Source organism: Suillus plorans (genome assembly GCF_016647745.1).
Source record: "Suillus plorans strain S12 chromosome Unknown HD556scaffold_82, whole genome shotgun sequence".
In the NCBI taxonomy this organism is placed as follows: domain Eukaryota; kingdom Fungi; phylum Basidiomycota; class Agaricomycetes; order Boletales; family Suillaceae; genus Suillus; species Suillus plorans.
The window spans coordinates 151,303-172,902 of record NW_024537466.1 but is presented as its reverse complement, the minus strand read 5'-3'; the positions used below and the strand labels follow the sequence as shown (position 1 = coordinate 172,902).

The window sequence follows — 21,600 nt, the reverse complement described above, 5'->3', positions numbered from 1 at the left end:
GGCTATACAAGACTCACACGATCAAAAATTTCTCGTAGATCTGTAGCGTGACCAGAATCATGGTCTATATGCTCGTGCAAACCATGTGAGGCTATACTTCCGAAGTCTTTGACATTAGCAGGTGGTTGGGATGAGTGTGAAGATGGACGTGACATGTTTGACATAGAGGCTTCCTCAGGTTGCGCATGATTCAAGTTGCTCCGTACTCCTCTGAGTGGATTGACAAAGCTAGGTGTGCCCGTTGAAGTGAATGACATGTCTTCCTGGCGATATTTCTCATGGGTGCGGTAGGTGCTTCTGCTGACTTTGTTCGAGACACCATTGCATTTCCTGACACACGAACAGGTGTATTCGCGTTGCGTGGGGAGACAAGGTAGCGAGGGAGAAGCGGTATCACCTGGGAGGTAATCAGACTCCCACCATATACGAGGGGAACACGTGGGGATAATGCTACTGGCGATAGAACTTTTGAGGGAAGGAGGGAAGGAAACATTGGCTTTCCGCATCGACAATTAGGCAACTATACATGCTCACAAATGAAAATGAGGCCTAGGACCAATCTTCGTCTTTGTAGCTATATTTGATTACTAATCTATCTACCTGCCTGACTTCGAATAACTAGAAAATGCAGATCCCGTTGCCCCCAGAATGGCTTGTGGGCATCATGGCGGCTCCATGCAAGAGGCTGCGGGAGATCCCGAGCCGCCATGGGCCCATCTTCCCGGTCACCGGTCACGAGTCGTCCTTCTTTGGCACTTGTCCCTCGTACCTCAGAAGGAACATCTTTACCATCGAAGTATAATGAAGCACCTCAAATCTCCACTTTGATCCGTTTCAGGTCTCTTCGCGGTAAAACTAATTCACATAACAGGTGACTTGGAGTATGAACTTGATGCAGAGAGCATTCATCGTGTCGTCTTTTGACAAAAAGAAATACATTACTGTGGATCGATATAATAAAATGTACTATTTTTAAGAGAAGGGGGTTTATAATGTGCCATGATATATCAACGATAGTATATATCATCGGTCTATTGACATCAGCCTCATGGGCAGGGTCACCAGTACTCTTTTTTAAACTCCGCCCTCCAAACGCAAGGTTCCTTTTGGGAACGGTGTCACGTGGATGAAGAACGAGCGGAGTTTTAAAAACGACCGTGTGACTCACATGGACGAAAGCGGAAAAAAACCTTTGCTAAGCCGGCGGACAGTCGGACTCAATGACAAAGTAGTTTGAGATACATAGTACTTTATCTGACTTACTTACTAACTACATAGGTTACAGGTATTCGTATTACGCATTCTGTATTTCTCTACTTACCTCCCTTGTACTGGGTTTCGCGCTCGTAATTCTAACTCGACTCTTCCATCATCCAAACGTTTCCCTCTCCAGGCGGTTACGCTTCGGACACAATCGGCTCCATGGAGAAACTCAACAATGAAAGTTACGGTAGATTCCAGTGGCACCACAGACCACCTAGCGGAGTTACTCTTTCCTCAGATAGTGACTCTGGCGATCATATAGATGCTGACGGCGCCATCTCTGAAGACGATTACCTTTATCCTGACGTAGTCACGCATCCAGCAGCTACCACATGGATTGGTAAGGGAAGAATATTCCCGGCTACTGCAGTGGAAATTCCGGATGACCTGGAGTCACTTTACGATGCGACTATGGCCGTTCCCAACGAGATACGCGCAGCTGTGCTTCCTGACCCCCATCTTCCAGTCTCCTGTTTCCTTGAGTTTCAGCTGCCAAGGATCTCGTTGAAAGACGCTGAGGAGCAGGCCGAGTCTTATTTTCAAACTACACCTGCACGATTCAACCTGATGGCGCTGAAATCGCAAGATCTTCCTCCCAAGCAGTTTGTTGATGATGCATACCGGGCCGTCGGTCAAGCTCTTTTGGATGGGAAGCTTTCGATACACGATCCGTACCATGCGTCCCAACCGTTACCTCTCTGGGTCATCACATTGTGGAAGGAGCTGCATGGCGCGCATAGGGTCAAACCCGCTTGGATGAACGGAAACAGCTGGTTACAAAACCGGATAGAAGAAGGTGGCCCAGATACGGCGATATTTCTTAGGGCGCAAAGGCACCTGGCCCTTCTCTCCTGGGACCGGCTGCTTGTTGGCTCAGCTGCTTCCGGCTCGATAACTACCGCGGTTCTTGCAGGTTTCTTATCCAGTAGCACTTGGATGTCGGGTACCTTGATGGACTCAATGTCAGCCTGTATGGCCTCTCGGATCTGCGACACGAGTCTTGTAATCCCCCAAGCCCTCATCGTCGATACGACTTTCATGTTGGAAATTAATAGGGCGAAGGATGCCTCATACTTCAAGGGGAAAGTGAGCCGGTCGCTGCGGGAGCTTGAGAAAAGTCTGGAGATGCCGAAGATCCTTTATGCCCCCGTTTTTCTCAACGAACAGATGCATTGGATCTCACTTGCGATTGATTTCACCACTAGATCCTTCTGCTGCGGTGAGCACCCTTTCTGCGGGTGATCAGCGGACGTACTGATGTCACATCAGGGGACTCCTATGCTGACGAGGACTCTACTATCCCAAAGCCTCTTGTTCGAAAGCTGCAGTGGTGGCTCACAGCACGTTTCGCCGGTCCATTCGTCAATCGTGGGCTCACCTTGCCCCACGCGAAGCAGGGTGACTCGTCCTCGTGTGGCATATTTGCTATCAATGCCATCGAGCATGCCGTCTTCAAGCAGCCATTGTGTGGCCCCAACGCTGCCGTCGAGCGTGCTAGGTGGTTCTGCTTGACATCCAGCAGCCAGTGCCACGATCGAGTGGAGCCCAGTCCGGCCCTGTCAACGACATTACCGCAAGCTGAGTATGCAAGACTCGAGCGGGAGCGTGCAGAGCGCCGGAGGGCAGACCGGGAGATATTAGAGCGGTCATCTTTTGAGTGCGATGATGCTGCGTCCCAGCAATCAGCACGCAGGAAGTTGATAGGTACGCTTGAGGCTATGCTACATATGAGCAGGAGGGTAGACAATGAGAGGAAGAGGTCAGGGCACAAAAAGGTGGTACAGGTGCAAGCAGATTTGGAACGGTCCGAGCAAGGAGGGGCTGAGAATGAAAAGGCAGAGCTTCGAGAGGCTGGACAGGAGCAAGGGGATTTGGAACGGGCTGAGCATGAAAAGGAGGAGCGCGAAGAGGCAATACAGGGGCAAGCCAATTGGAAACGGGCTGAGCAGGGGAGGGCCACGCACGAAAAGGTAGAGTGCGAAGAGGCGTGGCGGGGGCAAGCAGCGGGCAAGCAGCGGGCAGAGCATGAGCGCAACAACATGAGGCCCGCAGAGGTTGAGCTGAAACAGGCTGAGCAAGGGAAAGGTCAGCGCGAAAGGACAGAGTCGGGTGATATGGTTGTGGAGGCCTCCTGCAAGCAGGTGAACGCTGAATGTAAGCCTTTCTGCCACACCCATATGGTAGAAGATCTAAACCCTGTCACCTCTAGTGCCTCCCGTTCTTGGCACATCACGGCAGGCCTCGCCTACTGTATCGCTTACATCGGTCCCAAGTAGTTGGACCATCGACAGGTTGAATAATTCACCTGAGATTGACAACAGCATGACTCGCTGGGTTATCGGGCAATTTAACCGCCCCTTTGTACGGTTCAACTCAGACTTACGTGTACCAACGATCCAGCCCCCTTTGAACCTTCCGTTTGTCTCCAAAGGGCGCTTGGATGTTTCGAAGAGGACTGAGGTAAGGCTTCGCCTGTGGCGAGCTCAATACCCAAATGTGCCCGTCTGGTTTTTAGCCTTTCGCTGCCTCTCTCGTGGACTTGACTGGAGGGTGTTCCTCAGCATTTCTGACTTGGCTGCCCACCATCGCAGCCCCGCCCTACCCCGCCCTGCCTATCTCGACGTAATGCCCCGCGGTCTTACTGAAAACGGTAACGCCGTTGACGCGTACGTGCGTCAAGTCAGGCGGCTTCTTGGCTACCCACATGCTCGACGTTTTCTTACCATGGGCGGCCTTGTGTGGCGTATCGCATTGCACTATGGGCCACCAGACCTTTTTTCAGCAGCTCTGTCGCCCCCATCCACCGATGCCACTCTGCATCTCCATTTCGACAGATTTGGCTCAGACATCGACGACAGGGTCACAGATGGTGAGATAGATCTCCTGCTAGGGATCACTGATCGCGGTAGCCTCTGGCCTACCCCCGACCTATGGTGGAGGTGGCAGAAGTGGCAAGGAGAATGGTCTGAAGACCTCGAGCGCTGGTTTCAAGAGCGTATTGCGGTGATGACGTCTCGCCCTCGGTCTGCCCTTCTTACCCATGCACGATGGAAGTCTTCCATTAGACGACATACTCAAGTCGCGCTGGAGGACCCTTCCACAGTGGGTACCGAAGCACACGCAGCTTGGCTTTGCACCGAGATCACCCGCCTATATCCATCTACAGAGACCTACACGGCTTTACAATAGTGTCTCTGATAGTTCTTAGTCGCATACTACCTATCACTAACCAGCCTAGGGCCGCGCTACTACGTGATTCTACATAGTACGGCGCTGACTACATACAGGGGACTTGACTATGGAGCTACGCATGCTACTCTGACTATACTATCCCCTTGATTTTTCCTGATGCCCAGTATGAATATATTACGGGCACTGTAGGATCGTGAATATACATACAAGGAACCACAACACGCTTGAATCTACGGTTTGTTTGGACGACAAGCACCGGGAGGTTCCAGTGACTTCTACAAACCATTATATCCACCTCATAATGGTTGCAATCAGGTAAAATATGGTAAGTGGTTAAATAATGTCATATATGCCTCTAAATTGAGGAAGATCGCATTGCATCATCGTTACTAATTAATGAGTAGTGTTACTGTAATGGTGACACAGAGTGTAAATCTCGAACCCAATGAGCTGTGTAATTCGATTCAGTTCTCAGTTTTGAGTTGAAAAGAATTTGGTCATTTTCGAACCGAGTCGAGTTCACATCGAATTTAACTCGTTTCGACAGCAACACTGCGACGGATGCGATTCCTTACATTTCTCAGAGTATGTGGCTAAAACCTATCTCGATAGCGGATTCAGGAAGCTCCCCAGGAAGTAAGTAGCAGGAGTCAGGACCGTCACGGACCGTCATCCGACTCGATGGCATTGGAGTTGTCCCAAACCTTTTCCAAGTGGAGCTGATCGCCCACAGCATCCCATGCCGAGTCGTCCAAAACCCCTACAGCTTCTGTATCGTCAAGTTCGAGGTGAAGCAGCAAGCGCCGAGCGATCTTCATAGCGCTGTCGACGCAGTCCTTGGAATCAAACTCACCACCAGACACCACTTCGATCGTCTTCGTCTTGCTGGACGGTGGCGGTGTCTCACCGTCACGCTGCTGCGAGACGTAGGAAATTGGGTCGAGGATCATCAAAGCTAGGGCCACCGTGGGGCGATGGTAGGTCTCTACTCGCGGGGAAATCGTTGGGACCCAGGGTAGATGAAGTGCAAAAAAACTTACTGAGGGGCATGTAAGGTAAGGCCGCCATCATCCGGCGCAAGGTTACAAAGGTACCTTTGCGTTCTTGCCCCGTGTACGTTTTACCATGGGAATTGTCCAGGAACAGAGACCACTCCGAGAGGTGCATGGTATCATAGCGTAAGAATGTACCAACCTCCTCATACGTTAGCAGCCCAGCATATCGTGCGTAGAACTGACCAGGTGGCATAAATCTGTATTAAGTTAGTTGGAGTACAAACAAACGTTTGGTGGAAACATACAAGAGGTCCCCGGGACGCAGGTCAACTATCTCTGCCTCTAAGCCGTCTGGAAGTTGAGGGCGGTCATAATCGATCTCACACAGCGCCAGAAACTGGTCAATCGTCTGGTCGCGACTTAGGAATCTATCCTTGAGGCGATACACGATGAAAAAATTCATACAACCCACAACGCTGAAAGACGTCCCAAACCCATTGGAAGTGTGTCGTGGGAGGGTGAGGGTACCACCTTGGTAGATGTTGGCCCAGCGTCGGTACAAGAGCAGGTCGGGGTGAAGTCGAGTTTTGTGGAAGGGAAGGATGTGCATGGTATGAGCCCATGCACATACAAAAGCGTGGTCTAGAAGTCTGGTGACGTGAGCACATCTAGCGTGTCAAATGAGTTGTTACTCACTGAAAGGGCTGGGGGAGGGTACACGCAGGGAGCGGAATGTCAAGGGCGCATCGCAGCTCCTTAGGATCGTCGGCCCCAGACAACAATTGGTCTATCGTTGCATCTATACAGGGATGCACCTTGCCAATCGCACGTTGTTCCATGTCTAAGGCAAGGGTGAGCAAAGAAGTGTCGGAGGACGTGTGCTTCAACCAACCGTGGTGGGTGGTACGCAGCCACGGAGGAATCCCGCGCTCGACCAGATACTCTGCGGTGAGCTTTTCGGGACCCGGCTTCGCTGCACCACGCACAACCGCACATCGCCCACCCCTCAACGTTTCCTCAACCCGTTGGCAGAGATCTGCATCATTCACGCCAATAGGATCTATGTGTTCGACATGGTGGGATCCTGGCATTGAGAGGGGCAGGGTTGCTAGCTGACGAACATACTTTGCGTCGCCTTCACATACGTTACGTCCGTCGCGCATGACGGTTGGGAGTACCGTAGTCTGCCCATTTGGCCACTGGACTACGTCTTCTGTAGGGGGCACCTCTGAGGAGGTCTTGGCTGAGGGGGAGTCCGTGTGGTGAAGTCTGACGGCGAGACCTTCGTCGAAGGTGGGGGCATCACCAGTGAGATCCAGCACCATGGGCCATGGGCCCTCCTCCTGTACCTTTGATCTGTCCCTTGCCCGTTTGTCCCTTTGATTGCGCTTCTTGCGTTCTTTGTCTGCCTCTGCGAGCTTGGGATCCTGAAGTTCCAGCTGCTTTCGCTTTTGGTAGTAGCGTTTGTTGGACTCAGATTTCCTACGCTTGATAGCTTGCTCATCATCTGCCATGGCACCACACGCCGCCTTCGTCAAGTCAAGCAAAGTTGGTATTATTACGTTCCCGACTCCCACGGTAGTGGAGGAGGGTTTTGTCTGCAACAAACGTGCGTGGGAAAATTCTATTCGTGGGAAACTGGTTTCAGAACTGGGTTACACCTGCATCAGGTAACCGACCCGAAAAAGATAAATTCTTAGAAAGCTTTAGTCCTACTTAGTACTCACACCTGAGACACAGCCGAAAAAGTTCTGTAAACAGATGTGATACATATCTTGAGAAAAATTATGCATGTTTCTACCTATTTGCCTATTGTGCGGATGATGGAAAGTTTCTGGATAAAATCACAAATATGAGTAAGGATCAAATTCTATAAAACGCCTCTCCAAGGATACAATTGTTTATGCATATTTCACGTGACATTTCCAAGGCCATATGGAGGATTAAGGTCACATCAAACTTAAGGTCTGCCCAACTGATAAGCCCGAAAACAAAATTTTAAAATTATCATCTGTCAATGTGATAAATTTGTTTGTAATTTGTAGATATGTGCAGCGAGTACATGAGCTCAGTAGACTGATGTAAGTCACTAATATTGAATATATACCTGCAGCGAGTACACAAGCTACAGGATCAGTTAGATAAGTATGTACTAGCTAGATAGAATGTACTGACCTCAGTCATCAGGCATTTGACCAGAGTATGACAAAGGTTTGGCTAGCTTTATCTAATGTATAATACCAACAATAGTGTTACTCAAAATAAGTTTTGAAAACTCGCTTAACGCGCTTAACACACTTTGAACTCTTAAATAAAGTTGGTTTCAACTTGCTCAGAACTTGCTCAGAACATGCTCAGCGCACGTCGGCACGAAGTTGGAGATTCAAACACTTGTGATTTTTCAAACTGTATGTTCATAGGGGAAAGTCATACTTAGAGTAAAAAAAGCAACCCGTAGTAGATATACATCATATTTCAAATGTTAGCATTCATAAAAAAAGGGAGTCTGCAGAAGAACGAAATCAGCCGTAGGTAGTGAACACCGAAGGGACTAAATAAGTGCGGAGGGGAGGAGGACACATGAAAAAGATCTGCATGAATCTGCAGAGACATAAGGCAAAGTGAAAGATGATGTTGTAGTGGTGGAGAGTACGGCTATCTTCGAGCTGCTTTCCAGGATGCTGCCGCGGCTCAAGCCTTGAGTTGAGTGGATAATGAAGTGCGCTACTTGATGTGGGCAGACAAAGGCTGGATCTTGAGTGGTGCTGTGCTCTTGTGAGCCCATACCGGCACGGTAATGTTTGGCGGATAAGCCATAGTCGTTTCGCAGTTGCTCAGCAAGTTCCTCACACTCCAACTTCGAGAAGCCGTACACAATGCCAGTATGGGTAGCGTGCTGTGACTTGATGAAACCAGCAATGGCTTGAACCACCTTCTTTTTCGTGGACGGTTTAGGCTGTGCTGTGGCATAGTACAGGTTGGGGCGGTTGAAAGACTGCATCAGGCATAAGGGGTCACCTAAACCTAAGCATGCCTTGAGCCAGCTGGATTGGAATGAGCGCAGAGTCGATCCCACAAGAAGGGGAGTGTAGAAGGTGTAGGGGGTAGTGAGGAACCAGCGGCTTGGCGGTAAAATTGAGCTGCTGTTGGTCATGTGTGGGACCGGCACTAGAATAGATTTCCTGTAAGATAAGGGTGAATGTTAGCTGGAACTTGCAAGAGGCACAGGAAGTACTTACCTTGGGTTGGTGACACCTGAAAATTTGGTGTCCTGCTCAGTGCTGTGGGTGAGCATTGAGGCTGGAGGGTGAGGTCAATGTTGACACCAACATGCTCACTGCGAGACAAAACTTCAGATCTTTCCGAAATTTCAAACTCCGCCACAAACAACGTCACATATACACCAAATGGATAGGAGTTTTGATTCCCTCGACTCCCGCCCTCGCCCCCCAATTGTGACTATGCCTCAACCATCCATCCATAGAGATCTCCTGGCTATTGTAGATCAGGCTGAACTTTCCCTGGCCAAGCTACAGTACCAGGATATTCTGGACGATTGGTCTGACTTTGAGAGCGATTCTGACTCCGAGGACTCACTATCAACTACTTCGGATGATGATAATTCAATCAATCTATCTTTTAGCTCACCTTCCCCCCCCCTCCCCCCTCTCCCCTATGAACAGGGACTTCAGATTCTTCCAGTGATGGTTCTATCTCTTCTGATGACATCACTGTGCCTTACGACCGCCTCCGTGACACCATTAATGCTCTTTGTGATAAGGTTAAGAGGGCTCGTGTACTCCAGAAGCCTGATGAGCCTCCCCCACGAGCACCTCAGCTTCACATGTTGGTTCATCAAGAGGAACACCGCCCTCACTTGTTTCAGCAGAAACTCCGCGTTAACCCCGAGATCTTCGATGACATCCTTGATTTTATCTCTGATCATCCCATCTTCCAAAATCAGTCCAACAATCCTCAGCTCCCTGTCTCCATTCAACTTGCCATTTTTTTGAATCGAGCTGGCCACTATGGAAATGCTATTACTCTTGAAGATGTTGCTCAATGGGCAGGCATGAGTGTTGGGTCTGTGGTTAATTGCACTAATTGTGTGATGATTGTGGTGCTTGATGCTCACGATCAGTTTATCTGCTTCCCAGCGGATAATTCTGAGGATGCTGACCTGGCTCACAAATTTGCCGAGTCGCGTACCTGCCCAGAGTGGAAGGGTGGCTTTCTAGCAATTGATGGCTCAACTATGAATCTTTTCACCAAACCTGGTTACTTCGGTGAGACATTTTATGATAGGAAATCCAAATATTCCCTTGGCTGTCAGGTTTTTTTTTTTTTAATCTTCATGTGCAAAAATTGATTTAATTCTAGGCAGTCATTTTGCCCCATAACCTTCTCATTGTGGATTATTCTCTGGGTCATCCTGGGAGTGTCCATGATGCATTCGCTTTTCGATCTACCCGTCTCTATGAAGAGCATGCTGACCTTCTACCTGATGGTCATTGGGTGTGGGCTGACAGTACATATCCATTGGAGCCATGGTGCATTGCCCCTTTCAAGAAGCCTCGCAATGGGCGGTTGACTAAGGACCAGAAGACATTTAATTATCACCTCTTTTCAATGAATTGATTTTTTTTAGATCCGTGTTCATGTTGAACATACATTTGCTGTTTTAAAGGGACGATTCCAGTCCCTTCGAGAGCTCCGGTTTAGGATTCAGGCTGAGAAAGACCTTGAATTTGCTGTGCAGTGGATCAAGTGCTGCATTATCCTACACAACATGATCATTCGGTTTGAAATACATCATCGCAAGCAAGATGGCACTTATGAGAGCTCTCTCAAGTGGGCTCGTGATGAGGGTAAAGACTTCATTGATCAGGAGTTTGAGGATCCAGATGGTGATGAAGTAGTTGGTGACAGGAATTATGAGGGCACTCCAGGTCAGGCTGCTCGTGCAAAGCTGATGGATGATCTCTTCAATAGTCCTCACTCAGATGCACAACATAGGGAAAGATAATCTCTCTCATATCAGATTTGACATGTACTACCACAAAGAAATATGTACAACATATGTATGCAGCCATGTAACAACAAATGTCAAATGAATTTTTTAAAAAAAAAAACAAGATGGTTAAAAAAACATGAAATGCGACTCTAAAAAACATGAAAGTGATACAGTGACAGACAGAGATGACAGACACAACGACAACAAACAACTCATGCAGCTCCATCCAACGCCGAGGCTCTGCCACCCTGTGTCATCTGGTGGAATTGTATCTTGAGGCAGAGGGTCTCAGCCTCCTTGTCGAGCACCTGCGAATGTGCTTCGTGCACCCGTATATCCACTTCACGAAGGCGAATCTCCGTGTCCTTATCCTCCTGTTGGCGCCAATGGTTGAGGGCCACTTGAGATATCTCATGATCCCGCATTGAGCGAAGCCACTCATATTTTTTTGATTCATGATGATGCTCAGACTTTACCTCGAGTTTTGTGAGGAACCACTGATGCTTGCTGTCATAACGCGACATAGCATCCGACTGTAAGCTCTTGATCTCACCCCGGAACTGGTCCACCTGCTGCATAACGTCAAATTTAGCCTTCTTCTTCGAGCTCCCTGCACTGACTGGCAGTGACGTCTGTGGGGTCGGCGACCCAATATAGTCCAACGACGATGCAGATGTTGTGTTGCGTGTTGTCGATGACGGCATTGACATGCTGCGTGCAATCTCTGGTGCCGCTTTGCGTCGCCCCCCATGGCTCAACGGCCTCTGCGCACCAAATGCAGAGCGGTTGTCATATGAAGATGCTGGGGACTTGGTGGGAATTTGAAATGGTCGTGGTTGTGGGGCTGAAGGAGGGGGAGAAGGTGACACAGCAAATTGTCGTTTGGTCCCCGCAACTTGGGGAGGGTTATTGGCGGTACTGGTATCATCGTACATAATCTCATCATCATCAAGGTGGTTTAAAGCATCCCCAAGGGGGGAGTCTAATGGGCTGCTCTCCAAATGACTGTTGTCACGTTGGGGGGCAAAGTCGTCACGGATCTCAACATTGGGGGAGTTACAGAGTCCAGGAAGGTGTGTCTGAGGCTGAGGTAAGGTAAGGGTGGGAGCAGGAGCAGCTGGACGCAGTTGCGGATCAATTGCAGGATTGCCATGCAAATTCATAGCAAGAGAGGCTCTAGGTGGATATGTAGTTGCGGCAGGAAATGCGCTATGGGAGGTATATATGTTGTAGGGCTGGGAGTTTGAGGAGGACTGAGCATCATGAGTAGGTACAGAAGACCGTTGAGCACTGGCGTCAAAATGCATGGCGGGACCGGCCCTGCCATGTGGTTGGACGAGTGAATACAAGGCGCCTGCATGATCGGCCCCTGGCTTGGATGAGTGAGTCTTGGCGGCCATGGACGGGTTGGAATGCCAGATTTGATCAAGCTCTGTGTACCACGGGAGCTCAATAAGAACTGCGTCTATAAGAACCAAAAGCAAGTGACAGACGACTCACCTAACAAATTTTTCGTAGCCATGTCACCTAGCGGCACCACACCGGCACCAGTATCACTGAATTTCGCCTTGAGTTTCTTGTATTTTGTTCTGAGACTTAAGGGACTTAGTGTATATAAGAATGAGAGAACAAGAGAACTTACTTTGTGATGCGGTTGGAGACTGCATCACGAAATTTCTTCTGATTCTGTTCATATGCACCGCCATACTTGGGGTGGCCCTCAAAGATGAGCTGGGCGATAAAGCTATAAATCTGGCCTTTGTCTGAGCCTGAGGGGCCGTCATCAACAGAGGCCATTGCCTTCTTCCCATCGGAATAGAAGAGCATTCTGCAGTCAGCAGGGTGAGTTGATAGATGATTTACCAGGACATCGGTTAAAGAGTTTTCACTTTGCCACTGGATCGCTATCCTGGGGCCAGAAGATTCAGGAGGGAGCTTTGCCAACGGTCCTTCAGGGGGGGTGGTTGAGCGTCCATAGATTTTGAGCACAATTGAGCATTAGCCCGAAGTCGTGCAGACCGGTGACCATGTTGACGAAGGGGAGGCATTGGAATTGAAACTCTGCCTTGTGGTGGTCGCCTGACTTTGAATTGAGCCACATCAAAGGGTGTTTGGCCGAGAGTTTGAAGCCTCTAGCCGAGAGTTTGAAGCTTCTAACCGAGATTTTGAAACATAATTAGCCGAGTTTTGAGTAACACTAATATCTATCACAATTGCAGATCATATGACAAAGAAATAGATAGGTAGACTATGTAGGTAGGATCTCCCAAAGCTATAATATTGATAGGTCTATGGTACCACATTATAGTCTACTAACATACTGAAGTGCTGTTGTCAGACATATCTACTACTGCATAGGTAGCTTTCAATGACAGAAGTTACAATCACTGACATTGTGTCAGGGGATAATATCAAATTATCATACTCTATCAAGATGCTATTCTTCAACTGAGTGTGTCTGGCTTTAGATAGGCAGCTTCTGATGGCAAAAGCTACAATCACTGACATTGTGCCAGGAGATTATATTAGGTCATCACACCATATCAAGATGATGATTTTTCACCAAGCATGTCTACAGTTATAAGGACAGATCCTGAAGGTGGAAGCCACAATCATTGGCAACATGTCTAGGGGTAATATTGGGTTATTATGCCCTTTCGAGCTGCTCTTGTTCAACTGAACACATCTGCTATTACATGGGCAGCTTCCTATGGGGTAAGCTACCTTCAACAACATCAAGTGGAGCTCTGGCACTGAGTTATCAAGTCCTATCAATATGATAGTCTTCAACCAAGCATGCCTACTGTTACATAGATAGCTTCTGATGGCGTAAGCTACCATCAGTAATACTCAGTTGAGGTCTGACATTATATTGTGGTCACACTTTGATAACTTCATATAGATAGATTCCCAAATCAATTGCATTAGGATATAGGCCTACAGACAGTACTATTATGAAGATAAAGAATTAATTAGAAGCAGTGACTCGTTCTTGCAAGGCAGCACGTCTTTCCTGGATCTTCGACAATGCACTATTTTTACTGATGCTGCACTGCGAAGAAGATGAGTTAGGAAAAATACGACTATGAATGGTGTCAACTTAGAAAGCTTGAAAGTCAATCACATGCATTACGAACCACGTCCACCATGTTAGCAGGTCAGTCACTTCCTCATTTTCATCAGGATCATCCAACAAATCAAGAATGCTATGGTAGAAGTTTTCCGAGTCCGTGACCGTGTTGGTACGTGAAAATACTGATGATGAACTTAACGCAAAGTGAACCTGAAAGAACAATCAGTAGGGGCAGATATGTATAATCAGATTTGCGTACCTGTGTAGCAATATAAGCTAGGGATCCTTTAGTGACAGATTTCATGCCGTGAAGATACACATTGCCAGATCGTGTAGCCTTCAGTTCTTTATCCACCAAGCTCGGAGATGTGAAGACGTGTTTAAAACCCTATGAAGGGAAAGTATTTGGAGTGGGAACTTTATCATCACTAAAATGAGCTTACAGAAATGAGAATTTTGCTCCTCAACAAACCCTTCCATGGATCTTCCACATCGTAGTCAGACCCAGCATATAGAAAAATGGGCCACTGGTGGATCGGCCAGCACTGCACTCGAGAGAAGGAGGAAAACCTGGCTGATGTGACTGCATGGAGATGATGATGTCTGCAACATGCACTAAGCCTATGTCTACTACCGTGACCCCGGACACCGTCGGGCCTCTGCCACCTCTCGCCTCACTCCTAACTCCAGCACTCTGCTACTCCGCCTGCCCTAAACTCCAGCACTCTGCCATTGCTCCTGCCTGATCGAGTCCTCTGGAATGTCCCGCCAGCATGCCCCGCTACATATGCCCCCCCCAGGAATGCGACCCTCCGGAGGCGCACACGGTTCTACTCGTCCTCCTCTTTGAAGCTGTCTGACTCTTTCAACTCTTCTTCGACTTCTTAAAGATCATCTTCCCATGGTCTATTGATTTCTGCTTCATCGTCTCCGCTCATATCTCCCAATACCGCTTGTAGTTCTGCTAGCGCTGTGCCGTCGCATGGAATGAATCTCCTCAGACATCTAGCGTGAAATAGTCCGTTGAGTGGGAAGCCCTCAAGAGTGTCTAGCATATATGAGTTGCCGATGCGATCGACAACTCGACGCGGGGCTGACCAACGCAGTTGTAGCTTACACGTCGATGCCATTGTGAACTCTAATGCATTAGCGTAGACTTGTACAAGTTGTCCAGTCTCAAATATAACTTCACCTGTATGCGAGCGAAGAACTTTGTGGTCGAACACGGCTTTGCGTTGTGCGGAATGGGCGACAGTGTGATCAGTGCCGTCCAAACACTGCTGGTCGACGTATGCCATGTGGATGTCGACTTCAGAGGTACTCAATTCCGTTGATGCGTCTGCGACTGATGTCGGGCTAGTGTTGATGACCAGGCCCAATAGTAGCTCTTTTGGGGAGAATTTGAAGGCAGGAATGATATGTTCGTTCAATTGACGTATGGTGGTATCGAAATGGTCCGGCCATGACTTGGCTAAGTTTCCTACATCCGAGTTTTCGTACTCATCCTCTCCTAACCCCGGGCTACACAGTCTCTTCAATCTACCCAAGAGCTTCCCATTGGTATTCTCTACTAAGCCGTTGATCCAGGGCACGTAAGCTGCAACTACGTGGTGTTTGGATTCATGTGCTGTACACCACGTACGCACGTTTCCGTTGTCAAAGTGCGACCCACCGTCTGTCATAAACATGTCGGGTGCCCGAAAGGTATGCGCTATGGAGTTGAGTCCATCCACCGTTGTCTTTGCTGTACCGTGTATTTTCAGCTTGAATCCCCAGACGTACTGCGAATATGTGTCGAGGATCAATAGGACATTATGGAAACCGTTTTTGCCCTTTGGAAGGGCTAAATAGTCTGCTACTAGCAGTTCGAAGGGGTGGCATCGAGTAATCGGGTACAGCAGAGAGTGCAGTTGTGTTAACCCAAAGTTCTTACATTGTGGGCACTCCAGCAGCACATTTACAATAGACTTATCCAATCTAGGGCTGATGATGTGATCCATCAGTTGGAGTTTAGTAAGGTCTCTGCCCCAGTGCCCATTGTCAGTATGTACTTGCCGTGCCATCTCCTTAGCCTCCAGTTGCGAAACACATTCTAACTGTGCTCGTGCTCGCGTAGATTTGCCATCCGCTATGCGCCATAAACGTCCTTCCTCAATCATATATCCTATAGCGCGATGTCGTGCTCTGTGACGCTCGTGCTCGGGTTTGCTGCTATCAAGGTCTAGTAGCACTGCTATGACTTCCAAGAACAAGGGTTCTTGTTTGAAGCGCTCTTGTAGTTCTGCAATTGCTGTGTCAGTAGGTTGTATGAGGAGGAGATCATTTACTAAGCCGTGAGATGCTTCCCAGTCCTCGCTCACAGACCACGCGCTCCCATCTCCATTCGTTCGTGGTCATCCTGACATACGGCGACTCAGAGCATCTGCTGCTGTGTTAGTGGCTCCTGGACGATGGCGGACTGCAATGATCTGGTAAGTGAGTATCCCTTCACGCCAACATGCGTGTACGAGTGGGAGTTTGTCGCTGAGGAGAGTATCCCGCAGTGCTGTGCAGTCAGTTTCTACTTCTACCGGAAAACCCCATACTGTAGACCCGAAGTGATCAAACACGAACTTTAACATGGCAAACTCCAGTAAGTACGGCTGGTAGCGTTCTTCCGCTGGTGAGGTGCGTTTTGATATGAATCCAATCAGGTGAATACTGGTGACTGTGTCACCTGATGGTCGTTGCGACGTGAACCTTTGTGCTAGTACGGCTCCAAATCCGTCTTTACATCCATCACTAATAATAATGAAGGGTGTTCCGTCGAATTTGGGTGCTTGCAGGATCGGTTCTGATACTAGGATTTGCTTGAGTTTGAGGAATGTCCGGGTGTGTCTCTGCTCCCAGAATGTGTCGAGGCTGCGTTCCCGTAAGTACTGTCTATACTTGCATTTCCCCCCTTTTGCACTGGGGGGTGGGAGGTCCAGGTTCTGTAACAAGTCTGTTAGTGGTAGTACCAAGGGTGCATAATCTTTGATGAGTGCCCTAAAATATCCTGTTAGTCCTAAAAAATGCATTAGTTCTAACAAATTTGCTGGAACGGGCCAATCTGCTACTGCCGCGATCTTTGCTACATCTGGTTTGATACCTTCTTGCCCAACTCGCGATCCTCCAAAGACAACCTCTTCCATGAACAGCTGTGTCTTGGTGGGAGATATGGATAGTCCTCGTTCGCGACACCGCAGGAGGAAGAGAAGTAAGTGTTTCAGTAGTTCTTCGAAGCTGTCACCTGCCATAGCGCCATCGTCCACATAAAGTTCCAGGAGCAACTCCACCATGATGTCATGTAGCGCAAGCACTGTGAGGTCACTAAAGCAGGATGGCGCACCATGTACTCCCATTGGCATGCGCTGGTAGGCCTCATACCCTCGTCCTTCTGTGTAGAAGCATAGAAACGGTTGACTCTCTTCCTCCACAGGGATTGCATAAAAGCCTGCTGCAAAGTCTAGTACACAAATGAACTTGTGTCCCGCTAAGCGCTGCTGTTTCGCCGCAATGTCTCCTTGAGGCATAGTTGCAACATCTGAGACCTTATTGACGTCGTTGAAGTTTTGACATATCCTCCATTTGACTTTGGTAGGATCTACTGGTTCTGGACTGACAACGGGTGCTAAGCTCATGTTCGTATTCAGACTTGGAGGCTCACCGAGTGCGATACATTGTTGGTCGACAATCTGACGGATGTCTTCTAGGGATAGGCTTGTTCCTGAGTGAGCCTTTTGTACCAGTACTGTAGACGCTACTGCTTTCACTTCATCTGAGGGTATGAAGCACATGATTCCCGCGCGCCTCATGTCGTCTAGGACCAGAAACAAATATTCACGTTGCGGTTTTGTTAACGGCCGTTGATGTACCCTCTTCAAGAATGTTGTGTCTCGAGGAATCTGCAGGCAGAATTTAATGAAGTCCACTGGTTTTACCTCCCGGATGGACAACACAAATACATCAGCGAATTCCGCCACCAACTCGTGTGATTTCTGCAATTGTTCTTCATTAAGGTGCGTGCCATATCTTACTGCGTTGACGATAGTTTCTACCCTTGGAGGGTAGAAAGGTCCGTGCATTGTTAATCTGGTAAAAATGTTGTCAGGTAGCGCTGGATGTGACAGATCCAGGACTTCACCTAGTGCTGTCCCTCCGTTGTCTACACTGTCCACATGATAGGTCTCCAGTATGGTAGTCTCTGAGTCTGGATCTATTGCGGTTAGTGGCTCTATGATACAAGGTTCTGGGGATGGTGAGTTGATGTCTACTTGGGGTTCTGGCCTATTAAGTATTAGATTTGGGGCTAACTTAAATTTTGACGAGGAGGGAAATTGTACGGCAGTGGGTAAGCATGGTGTTGGTAGCGGGTGATACGTAGAAAGATTAGGTAGATGAAAATGAGATTCTTTGTGCGGTAAAAGAATGGTGTCAGTACTGTAGTCATGTACTGCGCTTACCTGCTCTAGTAACGGCTTGCCAATGAGCATCCGCCATGACCCGCCACTTGGAAAGACTTCGAAATTCATGTGGACCTGTACTGGTCCCCATGTGAACGTTCCTGTCCAGACACTGGTGGATGGAACTAGGGATCCGTCAGCCATGCACAGAGTTCTAGTTGATGTACTTAGCGGGGATAGGCGTCGCGCGATTCGTTGGTACGCTGCTGTATCTATGGCGTTAATCATTGCTCCATTGTCGATGATGGCAAGAAACCGCACTTTCTCACCTTGCGGGCCATGGAGGTGTGGTACAGTTAGGAACGGGTTACTTGTTCGAGACCGTGCAGGTTTACCAGATGCATCCACCAAATAAACATCAGTAATGGGATTGCTTGACATAAGAGACGGTACAACCAAAGTAGTAAGCGGAGGAGAGTTAAGAGACGAAGATTCTATGTCCCTTGGTGGAGGAACTTCGGAGATAGCAGTATTATATACAATATCTTGTGCTTGCGGAGTGGCTTGTGATTCATAATGGGAAGGAATATCAGGCAGTTGTATAGATGGTGCGATAGATGACGGGCTGGAGGGTACTGGGAATACTGCTGGTCCGTCTGCGGCAGTGGTCCCATGTAATTTTCCGTCCTCCAATCATACCCTGGTTCTTGAGTGGTCCACGTCTCTTGTCCGTCCCATCCACTATAATCCTCTTGTTGCGCCACCGCGTAAACTGGAGCTGGGAGTGATGTTCCATATGAGCCGTAGTAAGGATGCGTTGCTGGGGCAATGTACTGGACTGGGGTTGTTGAATATGCCAGGTTGTTCATCTGCAATGCGGTGCGTCTGAGTAGGCCCGCGACTTGCTGTTGCCAATGAGACTCTTGTGGCCTTAAATGCTCCTGCGCGATGCACTGGGCACCCACATGCGGTGGGTCTGTGACTACACCACAACTGTAACATTCTCCCGAGCTGATGAGTGCTGTGCCTGGACGTAGCGGATATGGTTTGCCGAGGGATGGGAATCCTTCTGTCCCGTGGTTGTGATGCCATAGCTCAATATCCGCTTCGTACTGGCGTACTCCCACTTCGGTGTTGGCTCTTTGAGGCATCATGGCTAACTTCTCCATGATCTGCACTCTGGTTAGCTGTATGTGCGTGAACAGTGACCCTCTCATCCCAAATCCTCCTCGTCCCATTCCCATGAACGTGCCCAGGGTATTTGGTGTTGACATTGGTGGGACTGAGTTCAGCGCGGGGTATATGATTCCTGTTGCATTTGGTTGGATGGCTGGTAGCATTGGTGTGTGTGTTGAGGCTCGATACACTGGTGGGTTAGACCGTTGGTTACTCGCCGACATTTGAGAGAACTGGTACTGGAGGGATGCTAATGATGGTTGCGCCTTCAATTTTGCAATGTCCGCATCCCTGACCCGCTCCTTGTTCAAGTCTTCTTGACCTCTCTTGAGTTTGATACTCGAGACGCTCTGCACATCTTCCAGGAACTCATCCCAATCCGCGTATTCGCACTTGAGGTGGTCCTTCAATAGGTTGGGGACACCTTCTATAACGTATTCAATCAGATATCCTTCCGTATCTCCCATACCCAGGGCTAAACGTGACACTTTGGTCGCCCAAACTACGTGTCCGTAGTTTCCTGCCGTCCATAGCCCGATGTCGTTCTCGTCCAGTACCTCTGCCATGACCCTTCCTTTTGTTGCGTTCGGGAGTACTTAGGTCGTTTGGGAGGTGGCCAGCGTTTCCTAAATGTAGCTCTGAGATCTAGGAATGTACTGATTTGCAGGGATGAGAGGCCCTGGAACCATTCTTCCGCGATTTGCCCTGGAGCAAGTTGCATTGCGAAACGGTCTATTTGCTGTCTATTGGTCCAGGTTTCCGGCAGTGATAACTCAAACTGCACGAACCACTCGGTAGGTTCTTCTTTGTCTCCATAATCTCCCTTGAACAGCGGTACTATCCTTGGATGTTCGCGACTAGTCATGATTGGTAGCGTCAAACTGGTAATCTGCAGTGTGGGAGTAGGTTGGGTGATTGTGAGTGACGAGACTGTAGTGGGCGAAGATGGTGTGCTCTCGTCTGGTTTGGGGGTAAAGTAAGCTGCTCGTAAAGCAAAGGTGAGGTCTCTGGTTTGTTCTTCGTCCCGACTCGGAGAGGATTGGTTTGAGTGTGATATATGAGGTGGGCTTCTGGTACTGCTCAATTCTGATGCTGAACGTTGACGCCCTACGCGAGGCGGAAGTGAAACAATACGACGAAGTGGAGTAGCAGGTGGTTGGTCCTCTGGAAATGCTGAAAAGAAAGTGAGCTGAGTAGGATGGAAAATTGGGTTTCTGTTCCAAGTCTCTCCCATATGCGTAAGTCCCCGAAGTCTTGCACAGTCGTTCACGTTAATCCGTCCTACACTTGTTGTCCCTAAGATTGAGTGCTGGGTCGCTGCCCCACTCTCATCACCAGATGGATCAGCCAGCACTGCACTTGAGAGAAGGAGGAAAACCTGGCTGATGTGACTGCATGGAGATGATGATGTCTGCAACATGCACTAAGCCTATGTCTACTACCGTGACCCCGGACACTGCCGAGCCTCTGCCACCTCTCGCCTCGCTCCTAACTCCAGCACTCTGCTAGCCCCAGCACTCTGCTACTCCGCCTGCCATAAACTCCAGCACTCTGCCATTGATCCTGCCTGATTGAGTCCTCTGGAACGTCCTGCTACACTGGTCACCACGAACAGCGATTTCGCCGCTCTTGAGATTCTGCTTAGTTCTGGGTAGTGTTATAGCAGTTGATTGATGTGATGGTTAAAAAACTTACTCCGCATTTGACCAGTCCAAGCCTGCAGGGCAGAGCAAAGCACCGGTGACTTCGTGGTTAAAACCACGATCGGACTTAATATTCTGGAAGAGGGGTGGTATAACTGCCTGTCCTCTGGGCAAAAGCCATTCAAGGACGGCAGATTTAAGGGTCTTCGTATCGTCGCCTCGCGCACCAGAGGCTCCTTTACTGAGCTGCAAACAGTAAGTATGAGAACTTCTAGAATAAAAAACTTGCCAATTCTCCCATGTGAATCACATCCTCCTCCTCACCATTCGTCAAACGATCTATCAGCCCAGGATATGAATCTATTAGTTTCATGAACACCCCGTGTTCCCGCCGAACACTACCATTGAAAATAGTTGTAAGTCATGGCGACATGTAGATATCACAGTTGTACTCACTCCGCTGGATAATCTTCTATGGGAGAGTCTTGCAGTTCTTCTAGTCGGAGTATACCGGCAGTCAGAAGAGAAGGATAGTTACATAGGGCAAACACTGTCCGACCAAAATGTCGGCCATGAAGAACAAGAGGATTGGATGATGTTCTGATAATGAGGACAAGTCAGGTTGACTGTAGTTCACTACTTGCAAAGAACACTTACACCTTTTTACGCGGGCCCATACGAAGGGCTGAGCCACTATGCTTGTACAGAGGATCGCTGGGAGATGGATTGTTCTCGTCAGTACTCATAATAAGTTGAATTGAGGCTCCAATACCAGTAGTAAATGAAGCACTTTATATGTCCAAACGTCCAGTTACACGTG

At 48.7% G+C, this 21,600-nt stretch overlaps 7 protein-coding genes across 7 annotated transcripts; 1 reads left to right on the top strand and 6 right to left on the bottom strand.

Moving 5' to 3' along the window:
* Positions 1-1,422: 1,422 nt before the first annotated feature.
* On the top strand, positions 1,423-4,452 carry HD556DRAFT_1449018 (uncharacterized protein; the record flags this gene model as incomplete). The annotated part of the gene is made up of 3 exons (XM_041307529.1): positions 1,423-2,482; positions 2,533-3,417; positions 3,473-4,452. The coding sequence occupies 3 exons, from the start codon at positions 1,423-1,425 to the stop codon at positions 4,450-4,452; spliced, it is 2,925 nt and encodes a 974-aa protein (XP_041154587.1).
* Positions 4,453-5,114: 662 nt separating this feature from the next.
* HD556DRAFT_1449017 (uncharacterized protein) lies at positions 5,115-6,964 on the bottom strand (the record flags this gene model as incomplete). The annotated part of the gene is made up of 5 exons (XM_041307528.1): positions 5,115-5,440; positions 5,496-5,707; positions 5,756-6,100; positions 6,147-6,291; positions 6,343-6,964. The coding sequence occupies 5 exons, from the start codon at positions 6,962-6,964 to the stop codon at positions 5,115-5,117; spliced, it is 1,650 nt and encodes a 549-aa protein (XP_041154586.1).
* Positions 6,965-10,676: 3,712 nt separating this feature from the next.
* On the bottom strand, positions 10,677-12,291 carry HD556DRAFT_1449014 (uncharacterized protein; the record flags this gene model as incomplete). The annotated part of the gene is made up of 3 exons (XM_041307527.1): positions 10,677-11,923; positions 11,965-12,053; positions 12,107-12,291. 3 exons carry the CDS (start codon positions 12,289-12,291, stop codon positions 10,677-10,679), a joined length of 1,521 nt encoding a protein of 506 aa, XP_041154585.1.
* Positions 12,292-13,432: 1,141 nt separating this feature from the next.
* On the bottom strand, positions 13,433-14,067 carry HD556DRAFT_1247165 (uncharacterized protein; the record flags this gene model as incomplete). Its single annotated transcript, XM_041298673.1, has 4 exons — positions 13,433-13,547; positions 13,602-13,747; positions 13,797-13,925; positions 13,981-14,067. Coding segments are annotated over 4 exons (477 nt in total), but the record flags the coding sequence as incomplete, so codon positions are not given.
* Positions 14,068-17,289: 3,222 nt separating this feature from the next.
* HD556DRAFT_1247217 (uncharacterized protein) lies at positions 17,290-17,643 on the bottom strand (the record flags this gene model as incomplete). The annotated part of the gene is made up of 1 exon (XM_041298683.1): positions 17,290-17,643. A coding segment is annotated over one exon (354 nt), but the record flags the coding sequence as incomplete, so codon positions are not given.
* Positions 17,644-17,985: 342 nt separating this feature from the next.
* Positions 17,986-18,402, bottom strand: HD556DRAFT_1247152 (uncharacterized protein; the record flags this gene model as incomplete). The annotated part of the gene is made up of 1 exon (XM_041298671.1): positions 17,986-18,402. A coding segment is annotated over one exon (417 nt), but the record flags the coding sequence as incomplete, so codon positions are not given.
* Positions 18,403-20,735: 2,333 nt separating this feature from the next.
* Positions 20,736-21,385, bottom strand: HD556DRAFT_1191408 (uncharacterized protein; the record flags this gene model as incomplete). Its single annotated transcript, XM_041296179.1, has 4 exons — positions 20,736-20,784; positions 20,833-21,016; positions 21,066-21,178; positions 21,237-21,385. Coding segments are annotated over 4 exons (495 nt in total), but the record flags the coding sequence as incomplete, so codon positions are not given.
* Between the last annotated feature and the right edge of the window lie 215 nt (positions 21,386-21,600).